The 17,921-nt window shown below is 45.7% G+C and overlaps 1 protein-coding gene across 2 annotated transcripts in view; it reads left to right on the top strand.

Moving 5' to 3' along the window:
• The window catches only part of GATA6 (GATA binding protein 6), a 57,125-nt gene extending 40,720 nt beyond the window's left edge, over positions 1-16,405 (top strand). Inside the window, exon 7 of one of the 2 annotated variants that reach the window (XM_072949124.1) lies at positions 16,311-16,405. In XM_072949124.1, coding sequence (XP_072805225.1) covers positions 16,311-16,316 — 6 coding nt within the window. In that variant the 3' untranslated portion in view covers positions 16,317-16,405. Of the gene's footprint in view, positions 1-11,751; positions 11,911-16,310 lie in introns of those variants that run through there. The other variant, XM_072949122.1, reaches the window with a different exon arrangement.
• The last annotated feature ends 1,516 nt before the right edge of the window (positions 16,406-17,921 follow it).

Below are 17,921 nucleotides of genomic sequence, written 5' to 3'. Positions count from 1 at the left end.
GGGTGACCTTGGGAACTACAAGCTGGGGGCTGGGATGGTACAGGATGGTTAGGTCATCTTAAGGCAGGTGGCCGAGAAGCCCTGCTGAGCAGCAATGCTGTCTACCTACTGCTCAAGGTCAAGAAGCACCTTCCTTCCATGGCTTGTCACTCCATAGCAGGCTGCGATTATGTGGTCATCACACACATCACTCTATGTGTGTACCTGCCAGTCTCTCACTTTTCTGGGTGCCACCAGACATCGCTTCTAGGATTTTTAGGTGTCCTCCTACGTCTACCTCCGCTGGGCTGAATCTGTACTGACTATTAGTTCTCTTACATTTTGCTGCCTCCTCCATAGGGCTTTGAGAATGATCTGGATGTGAGACCCAGATGGACCTCAATGTGTTCCTTGATCCTGTTTCAGAGTAACTCCCTGCCCTCTCCAGTCTATTTCCCAGATTTCAAAGACCTTACACCACCAGGTGGAGCTTCTTGGTCCTGGACCCAGATGAACTTCTGGATTTGGGGCTTTTCTGGGGGGATTTTTTTGGATTTGGCAGTATAATTGATGGGCGGGATCCAGGCAAAAGGAGAGGAAGCTCCATCTTTCTTACTCCTCTCATGGAAATGCATGCCACTGTGCAGAAGGCTTGTCCTGACGGCCTCAGGACCTGAGTGTGGGACCTTGTCCTGAGTCTGCTACAGCTTATAGAGGACCTCAGAGCCTTTAGTGACGACCAGAGGATATAGTCATTGGTGAGTCAACTGGAGGCTAAATTGTCGTCTAAGATCAGGTGATCTTGGCCTTAAACTTTTATAGGAATGTAGTTATGTGCATTTTTCTGGGGAAAGGTTCATTGCTTTCATCAGATTTTCAAAGGCACTTGTGACTCAAAGTAGATTAAGAACCAATGATCACTTCTGATTGCTGGATTGCAATACCATAAGAAAAGTAAGAAGATACAATTGAATTTTTCATAAACCTAAAATTTTAAGAATGCCCTTTATTCTGGGATTATGTCCATTCAATTTTTTTTAGCTTTATAATATTCTTTCTTTTTATGGAGTAATGATTATTGTGAATAGTAACTGTAGAAAACAGTTCTTTCTTAATAAAGTAAAAAGTTGATAACACCCCAAATTGCAATTTCTTTTTTCTTTTCCCTTCCCTTCCCTCCCCTTCCTTCCCTGTCTCTTTCCTCACTCTTTCCCTCCCTCCTCCTTTCTTTCTTTATTTCTCTCCCCACGCCCTTTTTTTTTTTTCTGGCCTTGAAATCCCCCTTTCTAGGAACTGCTAACCTAGAGGATTATCTTTATTTTGTACATGATTTCAGAGTGTGCTGTTCAGTGTCTCCCCACACTGTCCCCTACACAAGAGACGTGTCTCTTATTACCTACACAGCTGCCTTAGAGAGAGTGATGTGTTAAAGGATAAACTGAGGCACATTAAAATTTTGAAGAGTTTGCACAAAAACTGATTTGATTCAGGCAGCATCAAACCAGAAGTAGTGGAGAGCACTCCACCGACAGGAGTCGGGGCGGGACTTTTATAGAGGAGACACAGCGGCGGAGCAAGGACATGATTTGATTGGCTGCAGCTCAGCAGTTGCCTTATTTGGCAAAGCCTAGCTGGCTCTTTGTGATTGGTTGTCCTTAGTTTTCAATTTCTTAACCTTGAGGCCTTGCTGGCTAAGATTTTGGTTTGCTTACGTGGGTTACTAAGGCATCAGAACTACTTCAGTCTAATGGCCTCCTTGTTTAATTAATTAAACAGACATAGACCCAACTTATCCTGGTGCCAGGAAAACATAACTGTCACTTTAGGCAAATCACCAGCTCATCTTCTCAGGCCTGAATTTTCTTAATAAAATGAGGGAGTTGGGCTGGGACCTCTCACAATTCTCTCCCAATCTAACATTCTATACTTCAGACAAATACACGTGAAGCCAGGTGGGAAAGGCTGAAGTACAGATCCGGGCCTTGAGGGTGAAGCTCAAGGGCAGAGAAAGAACCCCGTCCCTTGATTTTTCACACAAACTAGGGTGGGAGAGAAAAATCTTGGAATATATTTAAAATTCTAGGTTACATGATTCTGTTACCTCATATCTAATTTTATGATGTGTTCTTAGTGAGATTAATATGACATATTTGTAAAAATATATGGCTTTTGTCTAAAAGTGGTAAATACGCTTTTTGTACAAAGATGGCTAAAGGAGAAATGAACCAAAATCTGCTGTAATGGTAGTGATAATAGTAACAAAAAGAACAGTGACACAAGTCACAGGTCAGCGCATGCAGTGCCAGCTCTGACCCGAGCTTTGTGGTTACTGTCTCATTGAATACTGCAGGGTAGGTTTGAAAATCAAGCTTTTACAGATCCGGTCACTGGCTGGGCAGCCAGTAAGTGGCAGAGCTGTGATTTGAACCCAAACCCACTTAACTTGAAAGCCCCCACCCCTGCAAACATAGCTTGAAGCCAGAGTCTTGCTTCAAGGTGTGGTCTGACAGCACAGCATGGGCATCACCTGGGGACTTGTAGAAGCATCGTGGACGGCGGAGTCCTTGCTTACTGACTGGTATTTGAATTTCCCATCGCCTCTTGCTGGTTTCCTTCCTTGAAAACTGAAGCCCATCGAACGCACAATGCCAAGAGTGAACCCCGCTGTCAGCCCTGGGCTATAGCGACGGGGGTTTCATGGGTTGTGACTGATGTGCCACTCGGGTGTGGCTGTCCACAGTGGGCGAGGCCGTGCCTGTGGGGGATGGGGGTAGATGGGAATTCTCTGTACTTCCCACCCAATTTTACTGTGCACCCAAAACTGCTCTAAAAATATATGTTAAAACCGCCACCACAGTTGAATATGTGAGCCGTGGGCTTTGCCAAAGGTGGGACAGCCTACGGTAAGATAAAGCCTGTTAAATTCTTTTTTTATCCATTTGGATAAAAGGTGGTTTTGAAAGAGAGAGTTTTGTCAAGTGTCATGATCTCATCATCTGGCAGCACCGGTGGGAGAGGATCCATGGGGAACCCAGGGCGTCCTCATGAGGGTGACTCAGGGGCCCGCAGCGCTGGCGCTGACAGTGAGCAGCCGGGGCTTGGAGTCGGCGGGCAGGGCTGTGCTGATGATAATGGGAGCAGGTGGCTCCGGACATGGGCTCCTGCCTGCCTGCCCAGAGCCACGGGTGCTGGCCTTGGCTTCTCTCTACTCTTCTGGCCTGTGTTTCCTCTTTGTTCTTCAATAGGTGGTTGTGACCCGGGGTGGCTCTTTCCAGGGCTCTGCTCACTCCAGGCAGCCAGACGTCAGTTTACAGACATTCCAGCCCGGTTCCCACGCTGTGCCCTCACTGTTAGTTCCCGGGGGCAGTTAACATGCCTGAAACACACCCTTTTTATGAGTTTGATTGTTTTTTTTTGTTTATTTAATAATATTAGTAACATATGTATAAAGCTTTTTAAAACTTTTTATTCCTGTGTCTCATCTGATTCTCATGACAGTGTCTGAGGGACGGGTGGGCGACGTGGGCCACGTGGGCCACGGTTTGCAGGACTCTTCCTCGGGCATTCCGAGGATTCTGGTCTTCTCAGCCCTGGGGTCCCACTGGTGCTGCTTAAGTACTAACTAGGTCAGCAAGAGAGGCGACACTTTGCTTGTTAGCCATTGAAGGAGAAAATTAACGCTGTGTGTGTTTGCATTTTGGGGATCTTTCCAAAGGTAGCACTTTCACAAGAGAGGATCAGGGTGGAAAACAATATAGCAAAGCAATTCTTTAAACGGACTTCTTCTTTTTTTTTTTTTTTCATTTCTCTGTGCTGTGATTGCCAAGTGCTTAAATTCACCTTTCTTATTTTTATCCATGGTGCTAAGTTTTATGAAACAAAATACTTGGGAAATTAAGGCCGCATGAAATGTTGAGGTGTGGCTTAGAGATGCCAAGCTCGGGTCTCATCTGACAGGCAACCACGAGGCCCTCAGGGAAGCTGGGCTATCAGAATCTGAGGCAAATGGTCCAGGTGGCCGTTGAGCATCTTCAGGTTCACAGCTTCCATTCCAAGCCATTAGCTCAGTCGGGCCCCGCAGCGACCTGAGCAGTTTCCCCGCAGGTGGCCTGTTCATTAGCGAATGTGCCACATTACTAATTCGCACCCCTCTCCAGTGGAGGCTGTAGGTGGGCGTTTACAAAGAAGACCAACTCCTCCTCCCATTCTCTTCCCTTCTGAGATACTTGGATTAACCCTGGAAGGATGTCTCCATTAATGAAACCGCCATAGTGCTCAAGACTTAAAACTGAAAAGATGAACGTAAAAAGAATGCTAACAAAGTTTGGAAAAGCCCCAACAATACTCCCATCCTCACGTGACTGCAGCATTTCAGGCCTATTCGGTATTGTGCTTTTTTCCTCCTAGTATCACATACATGATTCTGTGTGTTTGTACATTGTCTTCAGCATGATTACTGTACCAGACTCATCACACTGCCCCCCTCAATGTTCTCACCAATACTTTCTTTCTTTTTTTTTTTTAAAAACAATATAAATGTATTATGTTGCCATTACCTCTCTGAGCTACAATCAGGATGCCAGTTTCACTGGGTTCCTTCTGAAGACTCAGCTTTCACCTTTTGCAGCTTCGAGAGGCAGCCCTCATTCCAACCTCAAAGTCAATGATGACATGACCTTGACCTGTGCTTCTGCTACCCGTCCCCTCTGACTCTCCTGTGTCACCAATACTTTCGATGGGCACTTTGAGTACTTCTAGATTTTCTGTCATTGAGGGGCCAGGAACATTTTGGTGTGTAGATACTTTGTCTTCTTTGAAATGGCTTTCTTAAGGAAATGCCAGCAGCGACAGCTGGAAAAAAAAGCAGCTGAAGAGATGGTACCGCTCTTCCGATTCTGTCCCTACTGGAGGGAGATGCTCTGCTTTCAAACCATCTCACTAGGCTGCTCCTTGAAGCGCTTTCTCAGTCCCTTTAAAATATCCGTCCTTGGTTCCTACTTCTGCTTCTGCTGTCCTTTCCTCCCACACCCTCTCCCACTGTCTTTCCTCAGCCCAAATCTGCCCCTTAGCCTCCTCACGAATATCCATCTCCCCATCTCTGAAGGGTCTTCTCGGACTGATCCATCTTTTCACTCCTGCCTCCTCCTTTCTGAAGATCGGCTCCCAGAGGGATGGAGAGGGGAAGCCAACACACATTTGACTCTTATCAGCCTCTGGATCTGATGTCTTATCTCAGTATTATTTCTTGTCCCACTTACATCACAAGTCCTCCAGGCAAGGGCCATGCCTCTACATGTGGCGTGGAGAACAGAGAGCCCTGCTGGCACTTGGCAAACGTGGAATGTTGTCCTTGTAAAGTGTCAATAATTAGAAGACGTAAGTAGACGTTCGGGGAGGCAGAACCTCTGCTAGGAGTGAGCCAGGCTTCCAGGGAGGACCACCAAGGAGAGGATCTTCATTAGAAGGGGGTGGCTCTTAGCTGTCACCTATGGTTTCAGAAAAGTGTCTGGGGCTTCTGCTACTGGGAGGTACTGGCATTTGAGTGGGTTCTTGGATGAAGTCCTAACCACTAGAATGTCATTTCATGAAGCGTTTTGAGTCCCGCCAAATTGAATTCAGGGCCACAGACAAGGGAATGGTGTGCAGACACCTTTTGGGGCAATCCTTCTGTGGTGTTGGACAGTGGTACTGGAACTCCTGGATGATTTCTGGGTTTTAATACTTAATGTTTCCGAATGGAAAGTAAACCTTGGAGAGGATTTTTCAAGTGTAAAAATCTTTTGTTGTATCAAGCCAATGGGACCATCCATTCTCCACTGACATCAAGAAGGGTACAGCTTTATCCTTTTTGACTTTATCCTAAGATAGTAGTGAAATATACTTAACCTCCCTTGATAATTTTAGCTAAGGTCTTTCATGAGTTAAACAGAAATTGCATCAAGTAGGAGGGAAATCAAAGTCTCATCTGATAAGGGCCTTTTACATCAGGTTTTAAAACGGCTTAAATGAGTAGGAGGTTTCTACAAATGGGTTCTTTCTAACACAGAATCTGGTTTTGTATTTGAAATGTGTTGACGTTTATGAATTTTCTATTATTTTTATACAAGTTGCATAGGAGGGAGACATATGACTGTATGTATGTATTGTTCTATAGTTCAACGAGCATTTTAATATATATTTTCCTTATTCTTATAACAACTTGTGAAGTAGATATGGGTCGACTTCTGTTTATACAAGTGGACACTGAGGGAGAAGACGGTGAGGGACTCAGGCGGTAAGTTGTTAAGTCAGAGTCTGAACTCAGCGTTACGTATTTGTCCAGGGTGCCGACTCTCTGATGTGGGAAATGATGGTAATTTCTGATGTACTCTCATCCCTCTTTTTTGTTTTTATGCGTATTCTGTGATTTGCTCCCATTGTCTGGTCTTACAGTCTATCTTGTAAATATCGTTCTTGTGTTAGTTAAAATTCCAGGGAACTCATTGGACATTGTATTGGTGAAGCAGTCAATGCATGAGGCCTGGAAATGGCAGCCTTCGATATTTTCGGGAGACGGAAGTGGACGAGGGGTGGAGAGGAAAGCCGAGTCTGCTGAGTACCCATTAGATTCGCCACGTGACGCCCACACGAGGCATTAAAAAACTTTTGTTGTTGTTCTTTTTGGAGGGTGGGGGTGGGGTCATTAGGTTTATTTGTTTATTTATTTTAATGGAGGTGCTGGGGATTGAACCCAGGACCTCCTGCATGCTAAGCACGGGCTCTGCCGCTGAGCTGTTCCCTCCCCTGTCACATAAGGCGTTTTAGCAGAAATGCTCTGCCATGTGGGTTGGAGAAGAGTTGCCAGTTCTAAGTCGTTTGGGGAATGCTCTAGCTGGTCCAGAAACGCTGCAAAGCTGCGGTGATAATACTGACTTGATCTCTGGTAGATTTAGGCCCAGCAGGAGCGAACATTTTTGTTCACTGCTAATAGATGAGGATGCGTTTAAATTGCATTGTAATTAAATTACATAAATTGCTTGTCTTGGCTTTAGAGTCCCTTGGTACATCCAATATCACAGCTGTGTGACTTTGGGCAAGTGACTTCACCTCTCTGTGCCTCAGTTTCCTCATTTATGAAATGGCAATACTATTAGTCCCTGCCCCATAGTGTTATTATGTGGATTGATTGTGGTTAAAGCAGTCCCCTTGTTAAGGGTCATTAAATGTTAACTATCATTATTATTACAAAGGCTGACTTGTCCTCACATGTATTACCAAAGCTAGGTTTCTCTTCCTCTGGTAATGTGCACATTTCTTTTTTCATTTGTAAAAATGGTGATAAAATATATGTAACATAAAATTTACCATCGTAACCATTTTTGAATGTGCGGATCTGTGGCATTAGGTACATTCACACTGCTGTGCAGAAGATGGTATTTTAAGTGGGGTGTGGACCAGGGAAGGGGTGGTGTGGGTGCTGTATGCGCAGTGTCCGGAGTGAGGGTCTCGGCCCCTCGTCCGGCTGCCTTTCCTGGCAGCACAGTGCCAGAGCTAGCAGGGTGACTGGGCCGTGCACAGGAGAGCCAGGTGACAGTTGTCCGGCAGTTCTGTGAGCAACTGACAGGCTGAGACCCACACATTTATGCCTGTCATCTCTCCATTTTTATTCATTTCACTGGCTTCTTTTGCTCAATCACTTTTTGAGCTGGGAAGTGAAGGCCTGGGTGCCGATCCATTTTGTGGATGTCATTTGTTTGAAATGTCAGCAAATCGGTAGCAGAGAGAACCATCCTGAAGTCCTGTGTTCCACGATCAGAGGTTCATGGCTCTGGGCTTCCAGGGTGTCTGGATTAAGCGTCGTGCAAAACTCAGTGATTTTACTGCATCCCTTGAAATAGACAAGGCCAGAAGTTTAGAAGGTCAATTTCTTTATTTTATTTTTTATTGAAGTATAGTTGATTTACAATGTTGTGTTAGTTTCTGGTGTACAGCATAGTGATTTGGTTATGCATATATATATTCTTTTTCATTATAGGCTATTTTAAGATATTGAATATAGTTCCCCATGCTATAACAGTAGGATCTTGTTGTTTATGTATTTTATAGATAGTGGTTAGTATCTGCAGATCCTGAGCTCCCAATTTATCCCTCCCCAGCCCCTTTCTACCCTGGTAACTGTAAGTTTGTTTTCTATGTCTGTGAGTAGGTCAATTTCTGAAAGTCGTAAGGTTGTGGGAACAAACAGACTTTAATGAAAATGGGATGTCTATACCCCCAGCTCTCTGAGATTTTGTCTTCAAATTGCTGGTGGTACCATCATCACGAAACGGGTGAGCATGAGAGTAGCTGGAAAAGTGACTGATCTGAAGCTTGGCACATGTGTCCGCAAATTCGATCTCAGAGAGATGGTTTGAAATTCTTTTATTCTTCCGTGTATTCCTTCAACAAATGTAGTGAGTATGTGCTAGAAACTGCAGTTATCATTGGAATTCTGCTTAAAAGGATCTCATTTTCCCCCAGAGAAGTTGCTAAAATGTAACTTCTGGGGCAAAATGCCTTTCATCCCCAATGCTAATTTTGTCATTTAACTCTTCTGGGCCTGTTTAGTTTGCAGGTATCAAACAGACACAAGCTTTTTAATATATGTGAGAGATCCTCTGTTGACAGACGATTAAACACCGAAGAGCATCAGCTGTCTCCAGGGTGGCTGCTCCGGCAGTCCTTCCAGCTCACAAAGTGAACTGTCAGCAAACTAAAGGGTCCAGGTGGGTGTGCCCAGCTGCAGCCACCCAGGGGCTGGAGAGTTCAGTTTCATTTTTTTCCAGCTTTATTGAGATATAACTGACATACAACACTGTGGAAGTTTAAGGTATATGGTATACTGATTTTACGTATGTGTGCACTGCAAAATGATTTCCACAATAAGGTTAGTTAACACATCTGTCAATTCACATAGTTACAATTTTTTTAATGTTGGAAACTTTTAAAATCTACTCTGTTACCAACTGTCAAGTATACAACACAGTATTGTTAACTATAGTGACTGTGCTGTGCACTAGATCCCCAGGCCCTGTTCATCTTTTAACTGGAAGTTTGTACCCTTTGACAACCTTCACCCATTTCCTCCACTCCCACCCCCGCCCCTGGCAACCACCAGTCTGCTTTTCATTTCTCTGCGTGTGCTTTTTTAGATTCCACATATTAACAAGGTCATATGGGATTTGTCTTTTTCTGTCTGACTTATCTCATTTAGCGTAACGTCCTCAAGTTTCATCCATGTCATCACAAATGGCAGGATTTTTTCCTTTTATGGCTGAATAATATTCCATCTCATATATATATCATATTTCCTTTATTGTAAATAATGCTACAATGATTATAGGCATGCAGATACCTTTTTGAGATAATGATTTAATTTCCTTTGGATAAATGCCCAGAGGTGGAATTATTGCTGGACCACAAGGTAGTTCTATTTTAAATTTATTGAGGAACCGCCATACTGTTTTCCATAGTGGCTGCAACAATTTACCTTCCCACCAATAGTGCCCAAGGGTTCCCTTTTCTTCACATCCTCACCAACACTTGTTATCGGTTTTCTTTTCAATATAAAGATTTTGATTTATCCATCCATCCATCCATCCATCCAGAAAGCACTGACTAGGTGCACAGGCACTGGGGCTTTTCATGAGCAGGGGGTGAAGTGTGCAGGATTCTTGCATTCCCTTTAGTACTTCTCTTATAAAACCTAACCTGGCTTGGCCTTTATATCTCCTGGGCTATTTTGCAAAGAGTAAGATTTTGGAAAGCAGTGGTTAGAATTTGCTATATCCTAGAGATGTTGTGAAATCTCTTCTTTCCCTAGAGATTGATCTGTGGAGCTGAGCTTTTGGTTTGGATGAGGAGAGTAGAGACGCAGGTATCTGAGGGTGTCAGGCCTCCCCTCCTGCATTTTTCTAGAGAAACAAAAGCTGCCACCTTTCTTTAATGCAGAGCCACCTGGCCTCTGGCCTCACACCTGGGATGTTTCATCTCTAAGTATCTGATTGACCTGCCTTTCCACTCTCCGCCTCCTACTCCTAATTGGAATCCAGGGAGTTGCGAATGTGCGTGTTCGGGGAGAAGGCAGGAATTGCACTACCACCTGGAGTTTCTGCAGGCACACCCCAGAGGTGTTTATGTTTGTGTGAGGGTGTGGAGGTCCTGGCCAGAGACTCACATCTTGGAGCGGGTCTAACATGCTGGCGATGCCTGGGGAAACCCATCCCCAGTTTCCTGGGGCCCCAGCTCCTGCCCTCTCCCTGAAGTCACCCCTCTCGTCCCACGCTGGATGGGGTGGTGGGCCGTGGGGGAGGGGATGAGGAAGGATGTCTCCCTTTACGTACTTCTGGGTCAGAGAGTCATGAACATTTCCTTGGCTGAAGAGCGCTGCTTCCTGACATGTTGCTTGCCTTGCTTTTAGGTTTCTTAGCAGGAAGAAATAGCTTCTCCTTCGCTCCCACGAGCATTCCAAGGTGTGGGAATGGTCACACTACAGAGACAGACCATAGAAAATAAGATGAGAATGGTTTCAAGGCCCTTCTTGCCCACCCAGAGGATGTAGAAGAGTGAAGCTACAGACAAAAGAGTCATTTCCCCAAATTTGTAAAAAAATGCCTTAAAAATAAAAAGAGCTTCATCGTCCTCTGTGATAACATGCTGAGGGGCACATTTAAAGAGCCACTTGGATGCTAAGGTTTTAGTTTCACGCACATACGTGTGTCAGTATCATCATCGAAATAAGATAACATATGTAAAAGTGCACTGTCAACAGTGAAAGACATACATGTAGGCAATGCTACTTGTCGTCGTTGCCCTGTTACTACCACCACCTGTTAAAGCTCTGCTTTTTGTGGGGTGTCACAGCAGGCCTTCTCTAGGGCTGGTTCTGAGCTCTTCAAACATGTGGATACCTACCTGACTGACAGAGCTTGGGAGGCTCCTAGGGTCAGACTGTTCCTCCCCAAATTCCCACCATGGGTCCCACTTGTATGTCCGCTGCATGGGACAAAAATAGTCAGACATGCTCATTATACTGTAGCTCATTCGAAAACTTAGCTGAGAGCAGAGTTTCAAGGTGCTGGGCAAAGGACAGATGGATTTTGAAATGGGGAGGTGGGGAGAGGAAGTGGGTGACCTGAGGTCAGGGTGTCCTATCGCATTAGAAGTCCGGGAAGCAGCAGGCACGGAACAAAGGACAAGGAACAGTGGAAACCCCATTTGCTTTACGGTTTTTCCCCGTTGTTCAGTTTGAGTGAATCTGTCAAGATCCTTGCCAATTAGAAGCTCATGATCAATACAGATAATACAGAGATACAAATAAACATGGCAATGGAGATATAGATAAACATACCGCAGAAATTAATACCTACTATGTTAAATAAAGCATTTCCCTTCTGGTGGATGCAGTCAGTGGGGTCATGAGTGGTGGAGAATTCCACAAAAGTAGGGGTCGCTGAAAATGCCCCTGACTCCTAGAGGATCAGCAGAAAACAGCGGCCTTCAGGAGCCCTTACAGTGTGGAGGGAGTTCTGGATGAGGAACAGGGGATTTCAGGCGTAGGATGAGGTTCAAGAGAGGAGTTGGAGCTCAGAATAGAAATTTGCAGGTCAGTCACTGAAATATGCAGAAAATCTCACATAAATTACCAAGACACTGTCCTGGGCTAACGCGTAAGAATTTCAATGTGTTGTAAGAAATCCTAATAAATACATCTTTTTTTTTTTTTTTAAATACATCTTCTTTCCCTAAACTCAGCGTAAATGCCAGGTCCTTCAGCGCATGTCGTGTCTTACCGAAAGGCCTCCAGAGGATGCGTGTGGCTTCTGAGCAGACTGTGTGTGCAAGTGGAAACGTGTTTGCTGACATGTCCACCATCAAGTCTGGTCAGAGCTGATCCCTGGGATGCGGGCTGCCGAGGGCTGCTGTGTCTGTGATTTGGCGAAGGCTCCGGGCTCTCCTGGATATTTTGCTTGCTGTGTGTGAGTCCTGAAAAAATACAGTTTACGCTCTGGGCCGCCACTTACTGGTCGATGGCTTGATTAAGCTTGTTTTTACTTCTCTTTTGGACTCTGGAGAAAATTTAGCTGAATTTACCTTGAAAGGGTTATTTCTTCAAAGTTCATTAAAATACGTTTGTTAAAAGCTACGTTTCCAAATTCAACAACACAGTTAGTCAAAACCACTGAGATGCTGCAGCTCTGGGGCTTTGGCCAGATCCCGCCTGTGTGGAGGCTGATTCTTAGAAACATGGAGAGTGTTACGGAGAAGAGTGTTCAAATTCCCTGAGGCTCAGAGTTGTCATTTATAGTCATGACTCCCAAATGGTTAAAATTTCAGAATATCCAAAGCCATTATTTTCGTTAACTGACAATTGTTTATTGATGGGTGTCTGAGCTCAAATTGATACTTCAGGGTGACAGTACAAAAAGCAAGGACCTTATAACAACAAACCAGCCTATGCTGAATACTCGAACTCCTGCCAGGTGTGCAGTGTTGTCCAAGTACTGTGGGAAATACAAAAAACTAAGCCTGCGTCCTTCAAGAATTTGTGGTCTATTTGGACATTAAGATCAGTGCCTAGGAAGCGATGGGGCCTGTCTCAGGATGCTTTTGACTGTGAGAAATAAAAACCTCAGCTGAAACTGGCTTAACCAGGTAGTTGGTCAAGTCATAGGCCATCAGAGGTAGCACTGGTTTTAGGCTAGAGGTCCAGAGGCTCAAAAACTTAGTCTGAGATGCAGGTTTCTCCAGTTATTTCCCTCTGCCAGTCCCAAGCTGCTTCATCTTGGACTGTAGGATGGCAGCTGGTAGGAGTCAGGGTTAAGGCTCCTTCTTGTCCAGCAGAGGAGAGCTGGCATCCTGTAGCTCTCTCAGAAGAGCGAGGAAATTCCCTTCTCAGAAACTCACAGAAAATCTCCTGTCACTTATCATTGGCCCTGATTAGTTACACACCCACCCCTGAATCAAGCATTTTGTAAAAGGTGATGAGACTGGTCCCATTGGCTCAGATGAATGGGTTCACCACTGGAGCTGGAATAAATGTCAGCTTCCACTGAAGTGGAGGACTGCATGGCGGAGGGTAGGTACCAGAAGAGACACGTGGATTCAGTGGAAAAGAGGTCAGATAATGCTGGGTTGGTCTGTAAGTCTGTCCACCATAGGCTACAAGCAGTATGTTGAGATGTAATGAGGAAAATGTTGCTGTCTGTAACCACAGCTGCCTTCTAACGATGCTGGGTGGTGTTAGATGGGTGCCATCTTGCTGGCGCCATCTTTGGAAATGAGCCAGGTTTGGACTCTGAGAGGGCTGGAGCTGACCAGCTCTGCACAGTGGAGGGAAGGAGGATTTGAAGTTGGGGATCAGAAGAGGAAAAATCCACCATAAAAAGGGTGGAGCCAACAGAACCAGGCATTCCTGGGTTAGGAGCAGAGACAGATGCTTGGGGTGGAGGAGGGGGAACAGCAGGTGAGAAGGTTGCAGAAAAATATTTAATAAAGATTTTAAAACCTGCTGCAGGCAAATGCAATGGGAACTCTTCCTCCTGTGAAACCCATGAGTCCTGCTCTTAGACGCTGTGTAAAGTTTACGTTACTCAGGAATCCTTTTGTTTTAGTGTTGGAGTTTAGGAATATCTTGCAATTACGCTCTTACACTCCACTTTGCCTTTTTGTCACTTCCTTGGGTAATTTTTCCTCCCAAACAGGCTTCTGCAGCAGGGGGTGGTCATACTCGGTTCCTCTCCTCCGTGGCTGGGAGATGCCTAGGAGAGGGCACTGTCCGCCAGCAGAGATTGGCTCTGGTGTCTCTCAGATGCATGTGTGGCTTCTGATGAGGGTTATGATTTCTTCACAGTGTCCTGGGAGCACAAATGTTCCTTGGGCTGGCCGGGATTGCGTGTACGGTACAATTTATCTTTACACAGAGAATCATCCTCCTCTTCTTGGTTCCGCAGAGGCAGTGGGATTACATGCTTTCCCTTATTTACTCCTTACAACAGTGAAATGTGGTAGGTGCTATCATTAGCTCCATTTTACAGGGAGGGAAAATTGAGGCTCAGAGACATCCAGGCCACATAGCTAGCGGGGGTGAGTCCCAAAGTTACTCAGAGCCCGTAGTCCTAACCAGCACACCGCATTGCCTGCTGCCTGCCTGGAGAGGTTTACAGACGAACTTCCGGCTGAAGAGCAGAGAGGCAGACAGCAGGCCTGGAGTCTGTCTCTGACTCCCAGTCCTGTGCTTCTGCTATAATCATGTAGGGAGCTTAGGTCCCAGATGCTGCATCTGTGAGGTAAGGTAATTGTACTAAATAAGGCTCCTTGCAGCCAAAATACCCGCTAAATCCATAATGTGGGCATGCTTGGGGCCTTGTGTTAATGAATCAAGTTCCAAGACTGAGGTGAAATTTTACTTTTTTAATAGCCATGTTTTATGTGTTAAGACCATTCCACCCACATTCAACAAGTTTTGAACATCTCCTGCGTGCCAGGCACTCTTCTAGCAGTGCCCCAGGCAGACAAAAGTCCTCAGTCACTCCTGAGTCACTTGTTTTATTAAAGGAAGTACATGGGGACGTCTTTTGGGGCAAGAAAGTGAGTTTTCCACTGTTAGCGTGCGTTCCCTGCCTGCCCGGCCGACGGAGGCCTCTTGTTCTTGGGGGACTTGACACCTCGCTTGACCTCGTCCTGCGGATCTTCCCCACTCACGTCAGAGAACCTGCGAGCAGGAGCGCTCACTTAGCACCCTGCTGTCCCCAAACAAAGTCCTCGGCCACAGATTCACCCGCGGGGAAGTGGGTAGGACTCGCCAGTCCCCTTTGCCCAGCGGGCACCTTCCACAGACTGGCATGTGGCTTATGAGGCACGAATGAATGGTGCCCTCATGAGCAGATGGTGCAGCTTCCAGAAATTAGGCAACGGCAAAATGCATCCTAAACCTGCAGCCTGAAAACATCCCAGGAGTCATTTATACCTTCTCAGGCTTGCTTGGCGCTTTCAGCTCCCCCGAAGCTTGGCAGGCTATAGATCAAGGTCAGAGAGGGTGCTCGGAACTTGTACAGCATATATGTATTATTAGACAGTAATGTAATTATATATTATTGTTACAGTTTCCCACTCACATTGAATCCTTCGTGCTTTGGGATTAGGTGATACAATCTAAACCTGATAAGCAGTTCCCTCCAAACTATGTGACCTCGTCCAGTCAACTTTAGGTCACATCTTTAATTTATTAATTTTTAGGCAGGGGTAATTAGGTTTATTTATTTATTTTTAGTGAAGGTACCGGGGATTGAACCCAGGACCTCTGCATGCTAAGCACACGCTCTACCACTGAGCTATACGCTCCCTTCCTAGGTAATGCATTTTAGATTCAAAGAAGCCTTAAGAAGCCTAGAACATATATGAATTCAAATTGTTTCTACTTCTTCCTGCTGGACACCAGGGCAGCTTTATGCTGGCAACAAAATCTACCTCATTCTGAAATGGGGACTATCTTAATAACCGACAGGGCACAGATGTTCTTACATCTGTTTTGTTTGTTTGTTTAATCCAAATATTGATACATTCTCTCTTTAAGATGTCTGGTAAAAAGCCAAACAGTATTACTCAAATTCTTTAAATCAATAATTGAAGATTTTTAGTCTTGTCTTTCAAACAATAAGAGTGGCTGACAAGCCTAGTGTAGATATGAGTTGTAGAGTAAGTTAAAACTCTCAACAAAACCCAAGTTAATTCTTGCTTGATGTTGGTTCGCAATCCATCTCAGCCGAATCCATTTTGTTACTTAACGTGTAACCTATCCTGGAAAAAAAAAAAACTATCCTGAAGTTAACTGTTTATTATTTTTGATTTATCTTCTTATTGCCTGATAGAGAGTCATAGGATTCTAGAACTGGGAACGACTTAGGAAACCTATGGTTTATCTCCGACCTAAACTTTGGAGGGATCCAAAGAGATCAAGTAACTTCCCTGAAAATTCAGAGATAGTGACAGACCCCAGATGGAACCCAGTTTTCCCGACCTCACCCACGCCAGTGATCCTCTGCCACTGACACGGCGATGCCCCCAGCCCCGTGACCTCAGCACTCCCTCCGAAGGAAGACGTCTCAGGCTCACCTTGCGCGGGGAACGCCTGCGGGTGAGGCCGCCCTGCAGAAGCTGCAGCTGTCCTCCTGGGTGGCCAGATAAGGAAAGGGGACTATTTCTCTACTTCCAAAACCCATTCTTTCTAGAGCAGAGACTGAGAGTTGGTTTTGAAACTATTTATCGTTGCCATTATCACTGTTACTAGCAAGAATATATTCTACATCTTGTAGGACTAACATCGTCTAGTGCTTCCACTTGCCGTCTCTCGTTCTCACTGCACCTTTGAGTGGCGAGCACCAGTGTCGCCACGTGGCTGGTGAGGACTGGGGTGGAGCGTGCCGTCTGCTGGAGGTCGCCTCTCCAGGAGGTGTGAGTCGGGAGCGGGTGCGTGTTTTCACCAGAACCCAGGTATTTTCATTCCTCTCCTTTATTGGTCCTTCAGTTCCCAGAAGGCAACACCTGAGGCACCTGCCTCATTGGCTCTCTCACATGCAGTTTCCAAATCCTGCAATCTGTGGATTTCTGGAAGCTTCTTTTAAGATGTCAGGGGTTTATTCTAATGGTGACAAAGGGCCAGCTGGGCCAATTTCCTTAGGGCATGACCTTTCTCTTTGGGAGAATTCTGCACCTACAAATCATGGATGGAACAAGGAAGTATTTTTATTCGTGTGTCCCGCATTCCCTTTTTTCTTTTGAGTAGTCTACCAGAGGCCCCAGGATTACCCCTCTCGCCCGCTCCTCGCCTCAAATGTAAACAAATCATAAATTCTGCAGTAAAGCAGTGCAAAGGTTTTAAAGACTGTGTTTACAACCGGGCTTGATCTTCTAAAAACCGAACTTTACTCAAGATAGAGAAAAATCCAAGGAAGAAAGAAAAGAGAGAGAGAGAGAGAGAGCTTACATTGCATAAATCTCTCTTTTCACCTCATCGTCCCCCAAGCTGAGAGGAACTCATTTCTGGTGCTCAGAGCCCAGCCTTCGCACCCATCGACATCTGCAGTACAAGTTAATGGCAGCTGGGTGTTTGTGCGGGAGTACTGGCCACAAAACCTGTTCCTCATGATTAATGATCAGTGAGTTAAGTGTTTCAGATCTGCAGGATGGCTTCTGTGGATGGGAGAGAATGCTCTGAGCTTCAAACAGCTCTGTTCTTTCAAGAAGTCTGGCTGTGGACTCAAAGGCCCTCTGAGAACCAATTATGGCTCCTGAGAGGCTGCACCCCGGGGGCTCATGCCTCCCCCAGGGCACCTGGTCCGGCACCCACACACCAGAACTGTGGATGCAGGGTGGCCCTCAGAGGTGGCCCCGCCCTTGGGTCAACTTGCCAGAACCTCCCAAAGCCTGCTTTTCCTGCTTCCATTCTTGCTGGAAAGATCATCAGAGAGACAGGCAAGTCAAGGCTATGAGGAGTCCCTGGAAAGAACGAAGGGTGGAGCGTGGGCATCTGGTGGTGGGTGGTGGGGGGGCGCTCCATCACTTGGACTCCTTGGGGGGGGTGTCATCAATTTTAAAATACTGAGAGGGCTCCCCTTAACACTTGAATCGTCTGTCTCGGCAAGAGGATCTGAAATAACATTTACCTTGCCCTTTGTTTTCAATCAGCAGCGAGCAACAACGAGCGCTGAGTCTGCTGACCTGGCGCCTCCCCGGGCTCCTTCCACAGGAATCCCCGCTGGCCCCGTCCCTGCAGTTCCTCCTGCAGTCCCTCGCCACCAGGACTCCGTAGCTGTGATGAGTCGTTCACCTTCTTTGGGCTGAATTTGCCTTTATTTCTCACGCGGCTTGCCTTCTTTCCTGAGTGTGAGTCTCAGGATAGACGGAGAAGCACCTAACAGCATAGT

Source organism: Vicugna pacos, chromosome 24 (assembly GCF_048564905.1).
Source record: "Vicugna pacos chromosome 24, VicPac4, whole genome shotgun sequence".
Classification (NCBI taxonomy): Eukaryota; Metazoa; Chordata; class Mammalia; order Artiodactyla; family Camelidae; genus Vicugna; species Vicugna pacos.
The sequence above is the reverse complement of the archived record's forward strand: the minus strand, read 5'-3'. Positions and strand labels throughout refer to the sequence as shown.